The following is an 18,884-nucleotide window of genomic DNA, read 5'->3' on the forward strand; positions in this document are numbered from 1 at the left end:
GCTATAGGTGGCAGAGCCGCTTGGGTGGCAGTGCTGGGGTGGCCGTAGGAGGCGGTGCTGCTAAGGTAGAGGAGGGTGCCACAAAGTGGTAGAGTCACTGAACATGGAGGGCCACAATTGGAAACACAAAGGCTATGGGGGCACAACAGTAGCGGTGGAGGTCCGTAGGGGGTGCAATAGCGGTGACGGGTGGTTGCAGCGGAGGGGGCTACGACAGGTGGAGAGGCTGTAGGTAGCGTGAGGGCCATAGCAGGTGGCACAAGGCTATATGGGGGGTACAAAAATGGCTGTAGGTGGCCACGATGGAGAGGGAAATGACGGTGTGAGGGCCACAGTGGGTGGCACAAAGGGTAGAGGGGGCATCACCTTATGTTTTTAAGGAAAAATAGAAGGTGATGTCGCTCGGGGACTTTAGAGGAGTTGTGGAGGTAGGAGGTGGTGTAGCGGTGGTGCATATGGGTGCCACTAGTGGTGCCTGCGAGTGCCAAAAACTTGCAACCAATTTTTTTTAAATTTCTCCTTGAACTATGTGCAAGGGCAAAAGGCCCTTGAGAAAACAAAATTTTCCTCCCATTTCAACTTTGTCCAAAATGGACAAGTTTTATATGGAAATGGGGGTTTTGATGTCCTTTGATACCAACGAAGAGGTTTGTTTGGGCCCAATATCCTCCAAAAAATAGCTCCTTCACAAATCTGACCTAGCTAAAGCCTCCAAATCTGCCAAGGTGTTCTAGATTTGTCAAACATGAATATGTAGCTGATGGATCCCTTGCTCTGATACCATGTTAGAGTTGATAGGAAAACAACTTGACAAGCCCAGGATGATAATCTAATAGCAGATACTTAGGTACATGGAAAAATCTAAAGCATGAACACAAAGAGTTCTCAACAATCCAAATTGTATTAATGAGAAAAAATTTACAAGAATTGTGTTGTAAGTGTTTCCCAAAAAGGAAGGTATGAACATCCTTATAAAGGATTTCACCCCTCACACCAAAGTGGTGTGACTCATCCACTCACAAAGTGGTATGATTCATCCACTCACAAGGTGGAATGGCTCATCCACTCACAAAGTGGAAGGAGTCATCCACTCAAGAGTGGACACATTTAATAATGCAAAAGAATTATTAAATGTTGAGTGCTCATTCACTATGCAAAAGTAAAATCTTAAGTGGTAAAAGGTGAAATAACCTTTTACTTTATCACAAGGTAAAAGAAGGTAAAAAGTGGTAACACCTTTACTATGCAAGAGTTTAAAGGTTATAAACCTTAACTCTAACAATTTCTTGATTGAGTGAATAGGGGGGTGTCTCTTGGTGTTGTGTTCCTCTTTTCCTATTGTTATCTTTCATTTCTTGCATCATGGGAAATCTTAACATTCCAAAATTAACACCACATAACTATGCCACATGGTCTATTAAAATATGGTGTAAATTGATGCATGATGAAGTTTTTCAATATGTAGATGATGATCAATTATCCAAAAGTGATATCGATGCTTGGGTAAAGGTAGATAGTATAGCCCTAAGTGATATTGGGATTGGGGTTGAAGACATGATCCTCTATCAGATCATGAAGTATGATACATCCAAGGAAGCTTGGGATGCCCTCAAAAACCTATGTGGTAAAGTGACTGAGGAGGATGTTTACAAAATTGAAGATGAGCTTGTCTCCCTAGATCCTAAGACCTTTGATTCAATACAAGATTTTATTATTAAGGTAAATGAATTAAGAACAAAGCTTGATGATTTTGGTAGTCCTATTAAAGATGATAGGTTGATCTATCTCATTCATAATAAGCTACCATCCAAGTACTCCACATTTGTCTCTTGTTTCAACACCACAAAGACTACCTTAGGAGCTTCCTATAAGAAAATCACTTTTGATGATTATGCTCAACTGTTAGAGGATGAAAAAACTAAGTTGAAAATAATGGGGATTCTCAAGTCTTCAAAATTTAAGGCATTGGTGGCTAATAATGAGGGTTCTCAAAATTTAGCTAATCAAAGTTCAAATAAAGGAAAGGGCAAAAAGAAGAAGTGGAAGAATAATAAACAAGAGGATACAAAAAAGACAACACCAACATCAAATAAACAAGGCAAGTCTTCCTCAAATATAAACAAAAAAGGGGACACTAATCAGGAGAAGAAAAAGTGTGCCTATTGTGAGAAGATGGTTCATGATGAACATCAGTGTTGTTACAAACAGATTGATGAGTTGAAGAACATAATGAAGAAACACAATGTTCCACTACCTAATGCTTATAAGGAGAAAGGATCTTCATCTTCAAATTCTAAGGGTAAAGGGCATGCTTTTCTCACAAACACTATTAGTCAGGGAGAATGGATCATTGATTTAGGTGCCACACATCATATGGGTGTGTCAAAGTGAGATTTTTCTTCCATGACACATTCAGAGGTACCACACATCTTTGTAGGTGATGATACTAAGGTGGAATTTGAAGGTAGATGTGAAGTTGAGATGAACAATGGAGCATTCAAGGATGTTCTATATGTTCCTAATCTTACCTCCAACCTTCTTTCAGTCTACCAAATGACTCGCTATGGATGTGGAAATAAACTTGAATTTCTTCTAGATTTAGTGGTAGTGAAAAGCATCAAGGATGACTCTATGATTGCAATAGGTGAATCCAACCATAATTCAAGGCTTTATACTTTCTCCTCCTTTGTTTCAAAATTAAATGCACAAGCCTTGTTATTACATTCAAATGCAGAAAGAAAATTGTGGCATGGGAGATTTGGACATCTCAACTATAGATATCTTCAGTAGCTTAGTAGCAAGAAAATAGTTAATGGTCTACCTCGAGTCTAGTTTTCAGAAGGTGTTTATTCAAGTTGCTCACTTGGGAAACATCCTAAAAAAATGTATGAAAAGGGGAAGTCTTGGTGAGCCAAATGTGTTCTTGAATTAGTTCATAGTGATGTGGTGAGCCCATTTCTAGTGCCATCATTTCACCTTTATAGATGACTACTCTCACTTTACTTGAGTTTTCTTCATTGCTCATAAGAGTGAAGTATTTGATAAATTTATCAACTTCAAGGCTCATGTGGAAATGCAATTAGAGAAAGCCATCAAAGTTCTTCGAATAGATAATGGGGAGGAGTATGTGAACTCAAGACTAATAGAATTTTGCACTCAAGAGGGAATTGACCTTTAGCACTCAATACCATATACACCACAACAAAATAGTGTTGCTAAAAGGAAAAATAGAACTCTCAAAGAGATGACCACTTGCATGCTACTAAACAAGTCTCTTGATCAAGTCTTTTAGGCTGAAGAAATGAATTGTGCTAACTATATTTAGAATAGGAATCCTCACAAAGCTTTGGATAATATAACTCCCTTTGAAGAATGGATTGGCAAGAAACCTATGGTTAAGCACTTTAGATTCTTTGGTTTTCTAGCATGGGAATGAATACCTCCACAAAAATGCAAGGCATTAGACGCTCAAAGAAAACCTTGCATCTTTGTTGGATATATAGACTCACATAAAGCCTACAAGTTAATGGATCTAGAGACATATGATAAATTATGTGAGAGGAGTGTACATTTTGAAGAAATTTGTCCAAGCTTTACTTCTTCAACTCCTCCTTCTTCCTCCTTCATTGAAGAGAGTGATAGTGAAACTAGTGAATTGGAAGATGTATGTCCTCGATCAATATAGAGGCATCAACTAACAAAAGTTGAGGATACTCCTACTACATCTTCTTCTACTATACCTAGATGGGCTAAGTAGACATTGGATATGGTAGGACCATTGGTAGGGAACCCTTCAGATACAAGGAGGATAAGATCAAATCACAACTCACTCCTACATGCTTATATTGCAATTGCTTCAGATCCACAATCATTTAAAGAAGCATTAGGTATTCCAGAATGGGATAGAGCAATGAAGAATACAATTTTCTTATGAGAAATGATACATGGGACTTAGTCTCTCTTCCTAAGGGAAGAAAATTGGTTTGGTGTAAGTGGATCTATCAGACCAAATTCATAGTAGATGGAAGTGTTGATAAACATAAGGCTTGACTTGTTGCAAAAGGTTTCTCTTAGGTACCTAGTATTAATTACATTGAGACCTTTGGACCAATGGTAAAGATGAATTCCATTCATTTGACACTAGCAATAGAAATAGCTCAGAGATGGGTTGTTCATTAGATGGATTTAAAGAATACATTCTTGAATGAGAATCTTCATGATGAGATATATATGTAGTAGCCATAGGGATTCATCTAGGATTCTACCATGGTTTGCAAATTGAAGAAATCTATCTATGGGATTAAACAAGCTCCATGAGCTTGGTATGCCAAGATGGATTCTTTCCTTCTCTTGAAAGGGTTCACCAGATGTCATTCTAATCTAAATGTCTACATTCTTCAGAGGGATGATTCACATTTTCTTCTTGTGCTGTATGTTGATGACTTGATCATTATAGGGAGCACAACATGCATTATTGATAGTGTCAAGGCTACTTTGCAAGACATATTTTTTATAACAGACTTGGGTCTACTACACTATTTCCTTGGTATCAAGATACATCAGTCTTCATCAAGTATAACATTATCACAACCCAAGTATGCTCTTGATCTTATTGCTCAGTTTTGCATGAGTGACTATAAGGCTACACCTACTCCATTCCTTTTTGGTGTTAAGTTAGAAACAAAGTGTTCCACTCCACTTGTTGATGTGGCTTTGTATAGATAGTTGGTTGGAAGCCTTGTCTACTTGACACATACATGCCCTGAAATCTCATTTGTAGTTGGCATGGTTTCTAACTTCATGCAAGAGCCACATGAACTTCATTGGAAGGCAACTAAATAAATCTTGCACTATATCTAGGGTACACATACACATGGGATACACTATGTTGTTGGTACATGACTTCAGTTAGTGGGATATACAGACTTAGAATATGTAGAGGACCTTGATTCTTGCAATTCTACTTTAGGATAGATGTTTCATCTTGGTTTTGACCCCATTTGTTGGTAGAGTAAAAAGTAGAACACCATTTCTCTTTCATCGACTGTGCTATGAATGTGACAACAAAAGCTATTTGGCTACAATAGATTCTGAAGGAGTTTGGTTTTGATCTACCCTGACCCATAGTCATCCATTGTGATAACCAGAGTGCTATTGAGATCTCAAAACATCCAGTGCAACATCAGTACACCAAACATATTGAGGTTCATATGCACTACATCAGAGAGCTAATTCATGAGTAGGTCATCACATTGCAGTATTGTCCTACTGAGTAGCACATAATTGACATCTTCACCAAGCCCTTCATGGAGGTCAAGTATATTCATTTGCAAAATTTATTGGGCATGAGGGATTTTTCATGAGGGGGAGTCACATGATCCTTCTCTTCTCTATTGTATATATCTCTCTTTTAGGGTGAGGATTTTTCCCATGAGGTTTTCCCTCTTTCTCTAATTGTAGAGAGATTTCATTGCATTTCAGCATTGCATTTGTACTTGGGTACATAACATGGCCTAGTAGCTAGGAGTCATTACGCATTTCATCATAGTTTTTGTGAGCTTAAGTGCATTCCCCTAAGTTGCACTTAAGGGGGGGTGTTAGTGTAAATAATTATTATTTACACTTTACTTAAGTTTACTTAGGATAAATGTATTATTTTATTATTTATTAGGTTAGACACCTAGGAGTTCACATACTCATATGAGTTTTCTTTGTTGACAACATAGGAGTAAGCAAGTCTAATTTAGCACATGGTGTCTAAAATACTGGAGTTTGCATAATCAATTGAATTATCATGTTGACAACATAGTTGTTCGTACTCTTAATTAAGCATATTGTGTCTACAACATAATTTTACATGACACACCTTTGTAGGATTATCCTCTCATCATCACACTAACTCTTGTGCTTAATGGAGGATAATCCACTCTTGGTGGACATGTGCTTAGTTGTGAGGCTTATCATATTGCTAATTCCTAGACATTACAGAAGCATTCTAGAGGCCTTTATATATAGGCACTCCTAGTGTACTATTACATCAATTGAATATCATATTATTATTCTAATCATACTCTGTTGGTCTATTTTGTGCTAGTTATTGTGCTTCTTGGTCTTGGGTGATTTTCCCTAAGGCAAATTCTTACAGGTTGGTCAAAAATTTGACCAAACTTGGTTGAATTTTTGACCAACATATTGACACTATTTTTGAAATATAAAGTGACCAAAACAAGGGTTTTGACCCTTACAAAAAAAATTGGTAACTGACACACTACTAGAAAATACCTATAGAAATAACAAGGTGCAACCTAGCCACATAAACAATATCAACCAAAAAGCACCAGCAATAAGGAAGCAAAACTAGCAGAAGTCTAAAATAATCTAACGAACTAATATTCAGGAATGTATAACCAAACATAGTAGCCAAAATATATAGTACTAAACAAACTATAAAGTTCTAAATAATTTTTTTTTGGCTCAAATAGGCCAACCTAAGTCTTAGTAACAGCTGTGAACCAACAACTATGTTGCAATAGAAAAAAAACAAAAAACTAGGATCCTTAAATCCCTTAAAAACAGTCAAATTTTTTTTTTTCCTTTCCTGACCAGTAGGACTTGGGCCCAGTCATCAGCACGAAACTTGTAGAGGAGCTTATTATCTTCCATGTCCATCCTCAAATCATCCTTCTCTTGTACCAGCAATTGGAGGGTGGTAGCCGCTGCATGAGTGACCTTTAGTGCAAATTTAGAGTAAGTATTAAATCCCTCCTCCAAGGTTCTAACTCTTTTTTCCAGTAGTGTAGTATTTTCATTTCATTCCTCCTGTTTTTCATTTCCATCCTTATCAACCTTTCTAGGTCCCTTATTAGTCTTTGTCAATTGATTTTCATCTTGCAAAACTTGAGGGTTAGTAAAAACATTACATTTTTCTTTAACTAGGGAGGAAATTGTGATGGGGGAAGTGTCCACTTTGTTACTATCTTCACAAAAAGTAATGGGCTAAAGGGTGAAATTGGTCGATACATGAGTCTCGGTGGTAATGTCTTTACTAGCTGATGCCAAGGTATTACCAACAAATGCTTGGGAATTATTTGTTGAGTTTTCACTTTTTTCCCCCCTTCCTCATTATCTCTCTTGGAGTTAGAGAGATTTTCCTCCTCTAGCTCCCTTTCCTTGCTCTTAGAACTCTCCTCTTCCTCCTCTTCCAACCTATATCTTTTGGACTTCTGCTTGTACCTAGCCTAGGATTTAGCTAGCCTTCCTGACCTTCTCCTACCCTTACCCCCTCCCTCCTCTTCTGACTCCTAAATTTCCACCTCGACAGGTTTTTCAACCTTAATTTTTTTACAACCCTTTTTTCTATAGTTGACTCTAGTTTTTTCTTTTTCTTAACATCTCCACTGGGGGAGGGGTGTGAGGAGTAGATTTTGGTACCTGTGCTAGTACTTGTGGGGGGGATTCCATTTTTGGCACTAGTTATCAACCACTATAACCCTAGGGGGACAAAGGGTGAGGTGGAACTAATAAGCCTAAAAATTAGGCCTTGGTGGATAATGGTAAAATTTAGACCCTTACTCCTTTTTTCCCTAACATCATTATCCATATCCTCTAGAGAATGTAAGAGAAAAAATGGAATAGAAATGAAATCACTTTTTTAAAAATGATTAAGCAATGGAAAGTGATAGTAGTAGTAAACTCCAAGCCTTCCTTCAAGTGTAAGGTATTTCATAATTGCTAGGTAGATGTTGTCCCACGAAGCCAGAAGCTTGTCCCTTCTAAATCCTCCTCTATACCTCATTGGTTCTTCATTCTCCTAAAAAAATCTGATCATACTAGCCTTGTCCATAGTTTTTGTGACCTTCTACCATTTTTTCACCCTCCTGGACAATCCAGTAGCCATTGCAATCACTTCCTCATTAACTTGGAATGTAATGCCATTTATTGTGACCTTGTGCTCATTCCACCCATTCGCAAATTGAAGTGCACAATTTTTTTCATATCCTACCATTGCCTACATATAGGGAAGAAATCCACCCTCCTTCAATAAAAACTAGGTTGTCATTCTGTCTTTAAAATTTTAAATCCTCAATGGTTCCAGTCTATTCAAATCTCCACCCATCTCCTCCTCACTGATTTTCGACCCTCCAACCTTAGTAATTCGCATTTGAATTTCCTTACCATCAGGATTGTTGTAAATATTAATTACCAATATCACAAAAATTCTATGATTAAGACCAATAGGGGTTTTAATTGTCTCTCAAACCTATTTTTAGGTTGCTTTGAAATCCCAATCAAAATTATGATGGGATTCACACATACTTAGCATTATTATTCTCACATCCCTGAATGTACTGATAGCCTTGGTACTAAAAGCTTTCGTACTTTCAAAAAGGAAGTAATTCAAATTTCACCTTGTGTTACCATAATAGTGAAATAACTACCACCTCAAATCACCTCCATTTATTATCCAATTAGTACGGTACCATCTTATCAACTTTCCATTAAATTTGGTACATTTCATCTTCTTAGGTATAATGTTGCCAAAATTGGCACTGACCTTTATTTGCCAAATCATGCTTAACTTTTTCTCCCCTCCTTTTCCCTGACGATCAAGGCCTTCATTTCCTCCTTTAAATTTTCTAAGTTTCTCCAACATGTCAATTTCTTTAATTCAAATCCCATGGCAGTGACAACATCTTCCACCATATTTCCTTCTTTGTAAATATGTTGTAATTGGAATTTCTCCATCCCATCTACAATATGTCATATATCCATGATAACATTTAATGATATTCCAGTCAAGTTTGGAAACTCCCTTCACCAAATCAATGATTAATTTGGAATCCCCTTCTATGGTTATTTCCTTTATCTGCATTTCCCTTATCAATTGCAAGCCCTAGAGAAAAGCCATTGCTTTAGCTAAATTATTACTTCCTCCTCTGATATTTCTAGAATATACTAGCAACACATCTCCATTTCTATCTCTCAAAAAACCACATGCCACTCCTATACCCCCTTTTGCAGCACCATCAAAATTTAGTTTGAGCTATGTTAAGGTTGGTGGTTCCATTTTTTTTTTTTGTGTCTTTAAGACCTTTGGGTTATCAAAATGATTGAAACCCTCTTGGATACCCCATCTCTTTGCTTTGTGTTTCTTTTCCACCTAGTTCTTCTTTTGAAAAAGTGTTCCCTTGACAACATCCTCTGGTTTTTCCTCCTCTCGAAAGATTCTATTATTTCTTTCTTTCCAAATGTGCCACCAAATATAGGGTGGAACACTTTTCCATAGAAGTATTAGTTTAGGGTGATAGAAGGGACAATCCCAGTTTTCCATCAATTGACTTAAGTTATCCTTCAACAACCAACATAATCCCAATTTTCCCCAAACAAACTCCCATATCTTTAAAGTATATGGGCATTTTAGAAACATGTGGGAGATATTCTCCTCTTCTCCATTGCAAATATAACATTTGTTTGGTACAATAAAACCCCTTTTATCAAATTGTCCAATGTTAGAATTTTGCCATGTTGAATAGTCCACCAAAAAAATAAATTTTTGGGAGGAGATTGCTTATCCAAACTTTACGCCATATTAGGGGGTAAAAGTGTTTAATCCATAGATGTTTGTAAGCGAAATTTAATGTAAAGTTGCTGCTAAGAGTTAAGTGCCATACCACTTTATCCTCTTGAATTAGAATTGGAATTCTTTGTGCTTCCATCAATTCTTCCAGTTCTTTAAGGAGTTGAATATCATCTTGAGAATATGTATCATTTTGCAATTTTTTCCACCTTCTTCCCTAGTCAATATAATACACCACTCACTATCCTATCACCTCCTTCAACTTCTCCACTAGTCTTCTAAATTTGTTGTAAGCCAACGATTTCCCTCCCATCCAACTATCTTCCTAGAACCTTATTTTGTGCCCATTACCCAATATCCATCTTACCCCTTCCCTTTGTAGCCCCTTGCTCCTAATAATATTCATCCAAATTTTGGAACCTCCCAGAAGATCATTATAGAATAGGCACTTTGAGAGATATTTAGCTTTCATGATACTGCTCCAATAAGTATTTCCTTCTCCCAATCTCCATCCAAATTTTGCAAGGAGAGCCTTATTTAGGTCTCAAAGTCTTCTAACTCCAATCCCCCCTTTTCCTTTGGTTTATAAACCTCCTCCCAACTAACTACGTTTAATTTGTTCTTATTTTCCATTCCTGACCATAGAAAGTTCCTTTGTATTTTATCTATTTTGTCAGCCATGTTATGATTAATCTTAAAAAGGGACAAAAAATAGATTGGAATGCCCTAGAAGGCCGTAGAGAGTAACTGTAATTTACTAGCATTACTTAGAATCTTCCATTTCCATCCTGCCAGCTTCCTTTGGGTTGTTCCAAAATTCGTTGGTCACTTCCCTAGTGGTTAACAATAGTCCTAGATATATGTCTGGGAGGTTGGTCGATTGATAACCTAATATGTTCCTTATCCTCCTCTGCATAATAGCCTCAGTATTGAATAAATAAAGCTTACTCTTAGAGTAATTTATTTACTGCCCTAAGCTTTCTTCATAATTTCTAAGTATACCTTTCCAAGCCTTAGTTTCCATAATAGAGGATTCACCAAACACAAATGTGTCATCCATGTTGGTGTAAATAAGTATTTACTTATTACACCTACGTAAGTTTTACTTAGGTTAATGCATTATTTAATTATTTTGCATTATTTTATTATTATTTTATGTGAGACACTTAGGATTTTGTGAACTCTCATTGAGTTATGCAACTCTAATTATGCACATGGTGTCTACAACACAGGAGTATGCATCATTCACTACAACATAGTTATCTACACTCCTCATTTAGCACATGTTGTCTACACCACTGATTTGCATGCTACACCATTGTGGGCTTATCCTCACATCATCACACTTAATCCCATGCTAAATGGAGGATAATCCATATCTAGTGGACATGTGCCTAGTTGTATGACATATCATGATGCTAACTTCTATGCATTCTAGAAGCTCTCCTGAGGCCTTTATATCAGGCTCTCCTAGTGTACTTTTGAATTCAATTATTGAATGAATATCATCATTCTGATCATAATCTATCTATTTTGGTCTACTGTGTGCTTGTGTTGAGTTCTTTAGTTCTTGGGTGAATTTTGGCCTAAGCCAAATTCTTACATAGTATCAAAGCTGAGGAGGATTCTCATCACATAGCCATTCGAGACCATTCATGCTTCAACACCTCGACATGAATCTGGAGGATCCATAAAATTGGGAGTGTCTAGAGCCAGATATAACCTCACTGTTGCATCTGGAGCATCGATTCAATGAAGATCAAATATAAATTTTCCTATATTGGGTGAAAGTTGATCGTGAGGCAAATTTTTTTTGCAAACTAGCACCCGAAGGCACCAATTTGCAAACCGGACATGGTCATTTTCAGATCTATTTGATTAATGTTTAGATCTAAATTCATTTTCATCTCTGTCATTTAGGGTATTTTTTTCAAAATTATTTTGGGAATTTATTTTTGGGTTGCAAAAAATTGGAGAAATTTTTTTGCCAAACTGAGCAGTGACACCTTGGCTCGGCTTTGTATTTGGTGTGGTGGATATTTAATTTGTTGCAAGGTTTATTCATATTAAATTAGAGAGTTTATTATAATACTATGAGCACCATACTGTGCACTGTAACTCTGCACATTCCGATGAATTACACCGGCCTCACCACCAATTCTGGGACAAGTCTCCAATTCGTGAGTTTGCCTTTATTATTTTATTTGCTGTGAGCTGTGGTTTTTATAAAATGCATAAAACACATCTCCCACAAATGTGGGACTAAATTTTTGAGTCCCAGCATCGCGAAAGTGAAATTTTGCATGTGTGAGGAAAATCGGCGGTGGAAACTCCAATCTCCAGCAAAAACCCCGTCATGGCAGCGCATTAAAGTTTTTTAGCATCGAAAGAATCATCAGCACGCATGAACTTGCTTCATTGACAAACAGTATATTATAGTGACAATAGCCTCAACACATGGAAGCTCCTCGACAACACAAGTTGCCATGTCAACAACGACTTGGAGCCCACCTCATCTACTTAATCAATAGTCCAGTCAACCCATGACTGTATCGTGCCACATCTGTGGAAGCTGCATAGGCAACCCTGTCAGCCATCCATATCAGCATCTGACACATCATCATCCTAGTCAAATGATATGTGAAGAATCCATATATTTTGTACAGTATGGATTGACACGCCAGCTACCACATCATCTAATGGGTCAAAATTTTTGCTGACGTCATCAATTTACTGGTTTAAAATTGACGCCCATCAGGACATCATTCCATGTCAAATTAAAATTGCTATGATGGTCATATTATCATCAAATTTAACCCCATAGTTCGCTGATGCAAACCCTCACCATATTCATTTTGGTTTTTGCAGTCTAACTTCGAGAGGCCATAACTCGGACATTCAGACTCCAAATTAGGTGCAATTTTTTTTGAAATTGGGTAACAGTTTCTAAATTTTTTAGTGGTGTAGCTATTTTCTAGTTTTGGTGCATGGATTGGTTAGAATTTTTGTTTTTTGGTGACTACACCTAGATAATCCTACATTTTGCAACTTCAAAAGCTCTGTATGGGCACATCTGGAGTCGAAAAAAGGTCTCATTTTTTTCGAAAGTGTGTATTTTTTTGTTTTCTTTTTAGATCTGGCATCAAATTATAGGGTTGTGTGGACAAAATTGTCACTTTCAACAATAGGGCCTTTCTTTGCTTTGTAATGCTTCAGAATTGTAGCACATTGTAAAGTTTTAGACTTGTACTCTATTAAGAGGTTGTAACAAGAAAAATTAAAAGTCCATGAAGGCCAAAATTTGCAAGTGGCCCATTGTAATCGCACTACTGATAAAGTGCCCAAAGCATCTATTTTGGGGGGGTTTCTTGATTTAGTGAAAAGGGGGGGTGTTCTTGGTGTTGTGTTCTCTCTTTTTTGCAATTTTCTTTCATTTTTTGCATTATGGAAAAATTTAAGTTTCCTAAATTAACTCCTCATAAGTATGCTTCGTGGTCAATCAAAATGTTGTATCACTTAATGGATAATGGAGTTTCACAATATGTAGATGGTACTCTTCCTAAACTAGCAGGTGATAATGTATCAACAACTAAAATTTTAGATTGGGTAGCCATGGATAGGAAAGCCCTAGGTGATATATGTTTGGGGGTAGATGATAAGATCATGTATCAAATTGAGAAATGTTCTACATCCAAGGAAGCTTGGGATACCCTCGAAAGCCTTTATGGTAAAGTGTCTAAAGAGGATGTGTTCAAAATTGAAGATGAGCTTGTATCCTTAGATCCTAAGTTGTATGACTCCATACAAGACTTCATCATCAAGGTGAATGAATTAAGTACAAAGCTTACTGATTGTGGGAGTTCTATAAAAGATGAAAGACTAATCTATCTTATACATAACAAGCTACCATAAGAATATTCCACATTTGTATCTTCTTTTAACACCTCAAAGACTACCTTAGGGTCTGCCTACAAGAAAGTCACTTTTGATGAATATGCTAAACTATTGGATGATGAAGAAAATAAGTTGAAATCAATGGGGATTCTCAAAACACCTCAGTCTAAAGCATTAATGGCCAATGAGGGTTCTCAACATTCAATTGGACAGTCTTCAAATAAAGGAAAGGGTAAGAAGAAATGGAATAAGGACAAATCTAAGGATGCAAAAAAGAAAACACCTCAATCCAATCAACAAGGCAAGTCCTTGAATTCCAACAAGAAAGGGGACAACAATAAGGAGAAGAAGAAGTGTGCTTATTGCAAGAAAATGGGTCATGAAGAACATGAGTGTTATCTTAAAAAGATTGATGAATTAACCAAAATCATGAAGAAACATAATGTTCCATTGCCTAATGCTTATAAGGATAAAGGGTCATCTTCAGATTCTAAGGGCAAAGGGCAAGCATTCATGGTAAATGCAAACTCTTCAAAGGAATGGATATTTGACTCAGGTGCCTCATATCACATGGGTTCTTCAAGATAGGATTTTTCTTCATTGAAACACTCAAAGGTACAACACATCTTCATGGGGAATGATAGCAAAATGGAAGTTGAAGGAAAAAGAAACATGGAGATGGAAAATGGAGAGTTTCAAGAGGTTCTCTATGTTCCAAACCTAAGTTCAAATCTCCTATCAGTCTACCAAATCACTCAATTTGGAGATGGACATAGAGTTGAGTTCCATCCAGACTTACTAAAAGTGCACAGTCTTAAAGATAATTCCTTGGTTGCAATAGGGAAAGTGAATGATCACAAGAGGTTGTACTCTTTCTCTCATTTTGTACCCAAGTCTCCTTCAAAGGCCTTGTTATCTCAATCCAATTCAAACATGCAATTATGGCATGAGCGATATGGTCATCTTGACTACCGCTACCTTCAACAACTTTGCACATACCAAATGGTCAAAGGTCTGCCTCAAATCAGGTAAATGTTCAACATATTCAATGGATATGCATCCAGAAGGAAAGTTACAGAGAGGGAAGTCTTCAAGAGCAACTGGTGTTTTTAGATGGTTTACATGGTATTAGTTGGTCCTTTTGCATTCAGCCAGGGTCACTACATACTTACCTTAGTTGATGACTTTTCAAGGTTCACTTGGGTCTACTTTCTGCATAATAAGAATGAAGTGTTGCAAAAGTTTCTAGACTTCAAGGCTCATGTAGAACGGAAATCCAGAAAGGCCATCAAAGTACTTCGAATGAAAAATGGAAACATGGATGTGAACATAAGACTTAAGGACTTTTGTAGACATGAGGGAATTGATCTTCAAACTCCATCAACATTCAGTTCGCATAAGATAGATGTTGCAGATTTGAGGATTCACACTCTTAAGTCTATGGCAAGTTGTATGATTGATGACAAGTCTCTTGATCCATCATTAGAAGTCAAAGCAATCTCAAGTGCCACTCACATTCTTAATCATTCTCCTCATCTAGCCTTAGATGGAAAAACTCCTTTTGAGGCATAGTGCAATAGAAAACCTATTGTGACACACTTTAGAGTCTTCGGTTGTCCTGCATGGGCAAAGATATCTTTTAGGGGATGCAAGGCATAGTCATCTCAGCCTTGTACTTTCATTGGTTACGAAGACAGTGTGAAGGCATATAGACTTCTAGATCCTAAGACTCATCATATTTTTGTGGAGAAGGATGTATATTTTGAGGAAAGTTCTCCAAGCTTGTCCTCTACTCCTCTTCACACATCATATAGTGTGGATATTGATAGTGATACCAGCAATAGTGCTTCAATAGATTTAGTCACGTGGAGTTCTATTGATAGTTGCAGTGAGAGGTCACTTCATTAGTTCAGTCCACATGCATACATAGCCATAGTGATAGATCCAGAACAACAAGGTACATTCAATCTTCCAGATACAGGTTCAGTGAAAGATTTGGGGGACAGTAGTCATGATCTGCCTCTTCTTCTTGATGCAAAAATACCTTCTTCAGTTGTCATGAGGGTTTTAGATTCTCTTGTTCATTCTCTACATGATCAATCCTCCCAGGTTGAAGTGATTGTGGATACTTATGATCAACAATTGCAACAAGGTTCTTCATTAGTTGCAGGGATAGATAGTTCTTTGGGACAGGTTCTTCAATCAGTTGAGTAGGTTTCAGAGACATCACTTATCCATGGGATTCTTTCCACACATAGTGGAAGCATCTCATTTGTACCCTTGGCATTGTTTCTTCCTAAGGGGAGGAACACCATTCTACAGTCTTGGATTAGCTTCTTCATCAGAGCAGTCACTGTTTGGCATTCTTCTTTGGGGGGGGGGGGCAGAGCCCATCCTGTCTCTCTACCTCTTCTCATCATTCTATTATGTATATATTAGATGTATGTCATAATTGGGGGGGGGGGGGTCTTGATTACTCTATCCATCCATGCATCCTTCTTTATCTCTCTCTTTGGGGGAGGGTTTTTCCCATGAGGTTTTCCCTCTTTCCCCACTTTATGGGAGATTGCATATCATTATGTACATGGGTACCTAACATGGCCTAGTAGTTGGGACCCATATTGCATTTCATCCTAGATTTCGTAAGCTTAAGGGCATTCCCCTAAGTTTCACTCAAGGGGGGGTGTTGGTGTAAATAAGTATTTATTTATTACACTTACTTAAGTTTTACTTAGGTTAATGCATTATTTTATTATTATTTTAGGTGAGACACTTAGGAGTTTGTGAACTCTCATTGAGTTATGTAACTCTAATTATGCACATTGTGTCTACAACATAGGAGTATGCATCATTCACTGAGTTGTCATGATGACAACACAATTATCCACACTCCACATTTAGCACATGGTGTCTACACCACTGATTGTGTGCTACACCATTGTAGGCTTATCCTCACATCATTGCACTTAATCCCGTGCTCAGTGGAGGATAATCCATATCTGGTGGACATGTGCTTGGTTGTATGACATATCATGATGCTAACTTCTATGCATTCTAGAAGCTCTCCTGAGGCCTTTATATTCAGGCACTCCTAGTGTACTCTTGAATTCAGTTATTGAATGAATATCGTCATTATGATCATACTCTATTTATTTTGGTCTATTGTGTGCTTGTGTTGAGTTCTTTAGTTCTTGGGTAAATTCTGGCCTAAGCCAAATTCTTACAATCTACAAATTATTGTAACACCTTAGTATCAATAGTAGTTGTAGGTTTTATTCCTTTCACACATCCTATATTAACCAATTTAGAAAATGATCTCCCCAAAACCTTTGCCACCATAATAAAAAGATAAGGAGACAATAAATCACCCTATTTTAGTCCTCTTTCTACAATAAAATTGCCCCAAGGAGATCCATTGAGAAGGATAACATATTGAACCATCCCTAACATCATCTTAATATGATTTATAACTCTATCATTAAACCCCACTCTACACATCATAAAGGAAATCCCACTTTACCTTATCATATGTCTTAGATATATCTAGCTTGAAAGCCATACTAGGTTTTTTTATTCTTTTCCATAGAATGTATGATTTCATGTGTAGTAATCATTGCATCTAGGATTTTTCTACCCAACACAAACCCCTTCTATGGTGTTCCTATAATACTATCCAGGAAAGGCTTAATTCTATTCACTAACACTTTTGCAAATATCTTATACATTGTGTTAGAAAGGCTTATCGGTCTAAAATCTAGTAGACTCACTGGTGTTAGGGTCTTGGGAACCAAGGCAATAAAGGTTTTATTTATCCTTTTTAGCATCTTCCCTATTTTGAATAAATCTCTGGTAGCCCATATCAATTCACTTTTAACGACCTCCCAAAAATGCTAGAAAAATGTAGGGGGAAGCCATCTAGACCTGGGGCCTTATAGGCTTTCATTGAGAACACAACCCTTTTAACTTCCTGTTCTCGTGATGTTACCTAAAATGCAATATTTTCCACATCTGCGAGCACCTGTGGGATTTTATTTATCAAACTTCTTCTGATTACCTGATTTCCTATCTTATTATCCTTCTTATAGGCCTTACAGAAATATTCTACTACATGTCTCCCCATCTCCTCTTGATCCTTATATTCTCTTCCCCCTTCTCCTTCCAAACTATTAATCATGTTTCTTCTTTTATTATTGGAAGTAGACCTATGGAAGAAAGTAGTGCTCCTATCTCCCTTAATTAACCATTGAACCCTCAATCTTTGCTTCCAATAAATTTCCTTCCTTAAAATGATGTCCTTCCATTTTTGCTATATTCTTCCTCCTCCTAAGTAACAACATCAAGATTATTACCCCCCACAATCTCTTTTTGCAACTTTTTAATTTTTTCCTCTACTTCCCCTTTAATTTTGAACAAATCACCAAAGAAACTCTTAGCCCAACCCTTAACATTCCTCCTAATATTGTCTAACTTTTGCATTAGTTTTTACATAGTAGTACCATCTATTTTTATATTCCACCATTCTTAGATACAATCTTTGAATTGTGGGTGGGACTACCACATAATTTCATATCTTAAAGGTTTTGATCCTCCTCTTAAACCATTCTCCTAATGAAACAATAGAGGGGAGTGATCAGAGACAGTTGCTGTGAGATTCTCCAGAAGAGAATTACCCAATCGGTCCCAATTCCCTAACACCATTAATCTATCTAGTCTTACTTGGATTAGATCTCTTCCTTTTCTATTATTAGTCCATGTGAATGGGTTCCCTCTTAAATCAACATCAATAAAATCCATTCTACCCATAAAATCATGAAGATCTTGCAAGCTTTCAGGGTTGTCTCTATTTCCTCCTAATTTTTCTTAGTGATAGAGGGGGGTATTAAAATCTCCCATACACATTAACTGTTCATCTTTCATGGTATTTATAATCCTTTCCAGCTTTCCATAGGTTTCCATCCTCTCCACCTTGTTATTAGAAGCATAAATTTTAATAATTCCCCATTTTTTATTGCTAGTTTGGAACTCCATTATTATAAAAAAATTGTCCTTCCATATCTTAGCCCCAGTCATAGAGCATGGGTCCCACATGGTTGCAATACCCTCTGAGGCTCCCTCAGCATCCATATGTACAAAGGCAACTCTCGAACAAACATGATTAACTAATCTAACAAAATTAGCACTAGACATTTTTGTTTCTTGAATTAACACACAATCAACCTTTTCCTGAAATATATCTACTGCATTAGAGCATATTGCTTCTGGGGGTTATTTAACCCCCTTAGGTTTCAAGAGAGAAATTCCATTTCTTACCTCTTTGTACAGTCTCCAATGTAAGTTTCTTACCATTGGCCACATCCCTTACTGCTTGTTTTGTCTTGGTTTCTCTACTAGATGATCTTCCCACTGTCCCACA

The 18,884-nt window shown here is 37.1% G+C and overlaps 1 protein-coding gene across 1 annotated transcript in view; it reads left to right on the plus strand.

Annotated features, from left to right (window-relative positions):
* Positions 1–283: 283 nt before the first annotated feature.
* LOC149566375 (UPF0496 protein At4g34320-like) overlaps positions 284–18,884 on the plus strand; it is a 51,708-nt gene continuing 33,107 nt past the window's right edge. The window contains exon 1 of the mRNA XM_089816463.1: positions 284–350. Within this exon, the coding sequence (XP_089672589.1) occupies positions 284–350 (67 nt within the window). The remainder of the gene's footprint in view (positions 351–18,884) is intronic.

Source organism: Cupressus sempervirens, chromosome 3 (assembly GCF_028749045.1).
Source record: "Cupressus sempervirens isolate cs-2001-9-10 chromosome 3, ASM2874904v1, whole genome shotgun sequence".
NCBI classification, from domain to species: domain Eukaryota; kingdom Viridiplantae; phylum Streptophyta; class Pinopsida; order Cupressales; family Cupressaceae; genus Cupressus; species Cupressus sempervirens.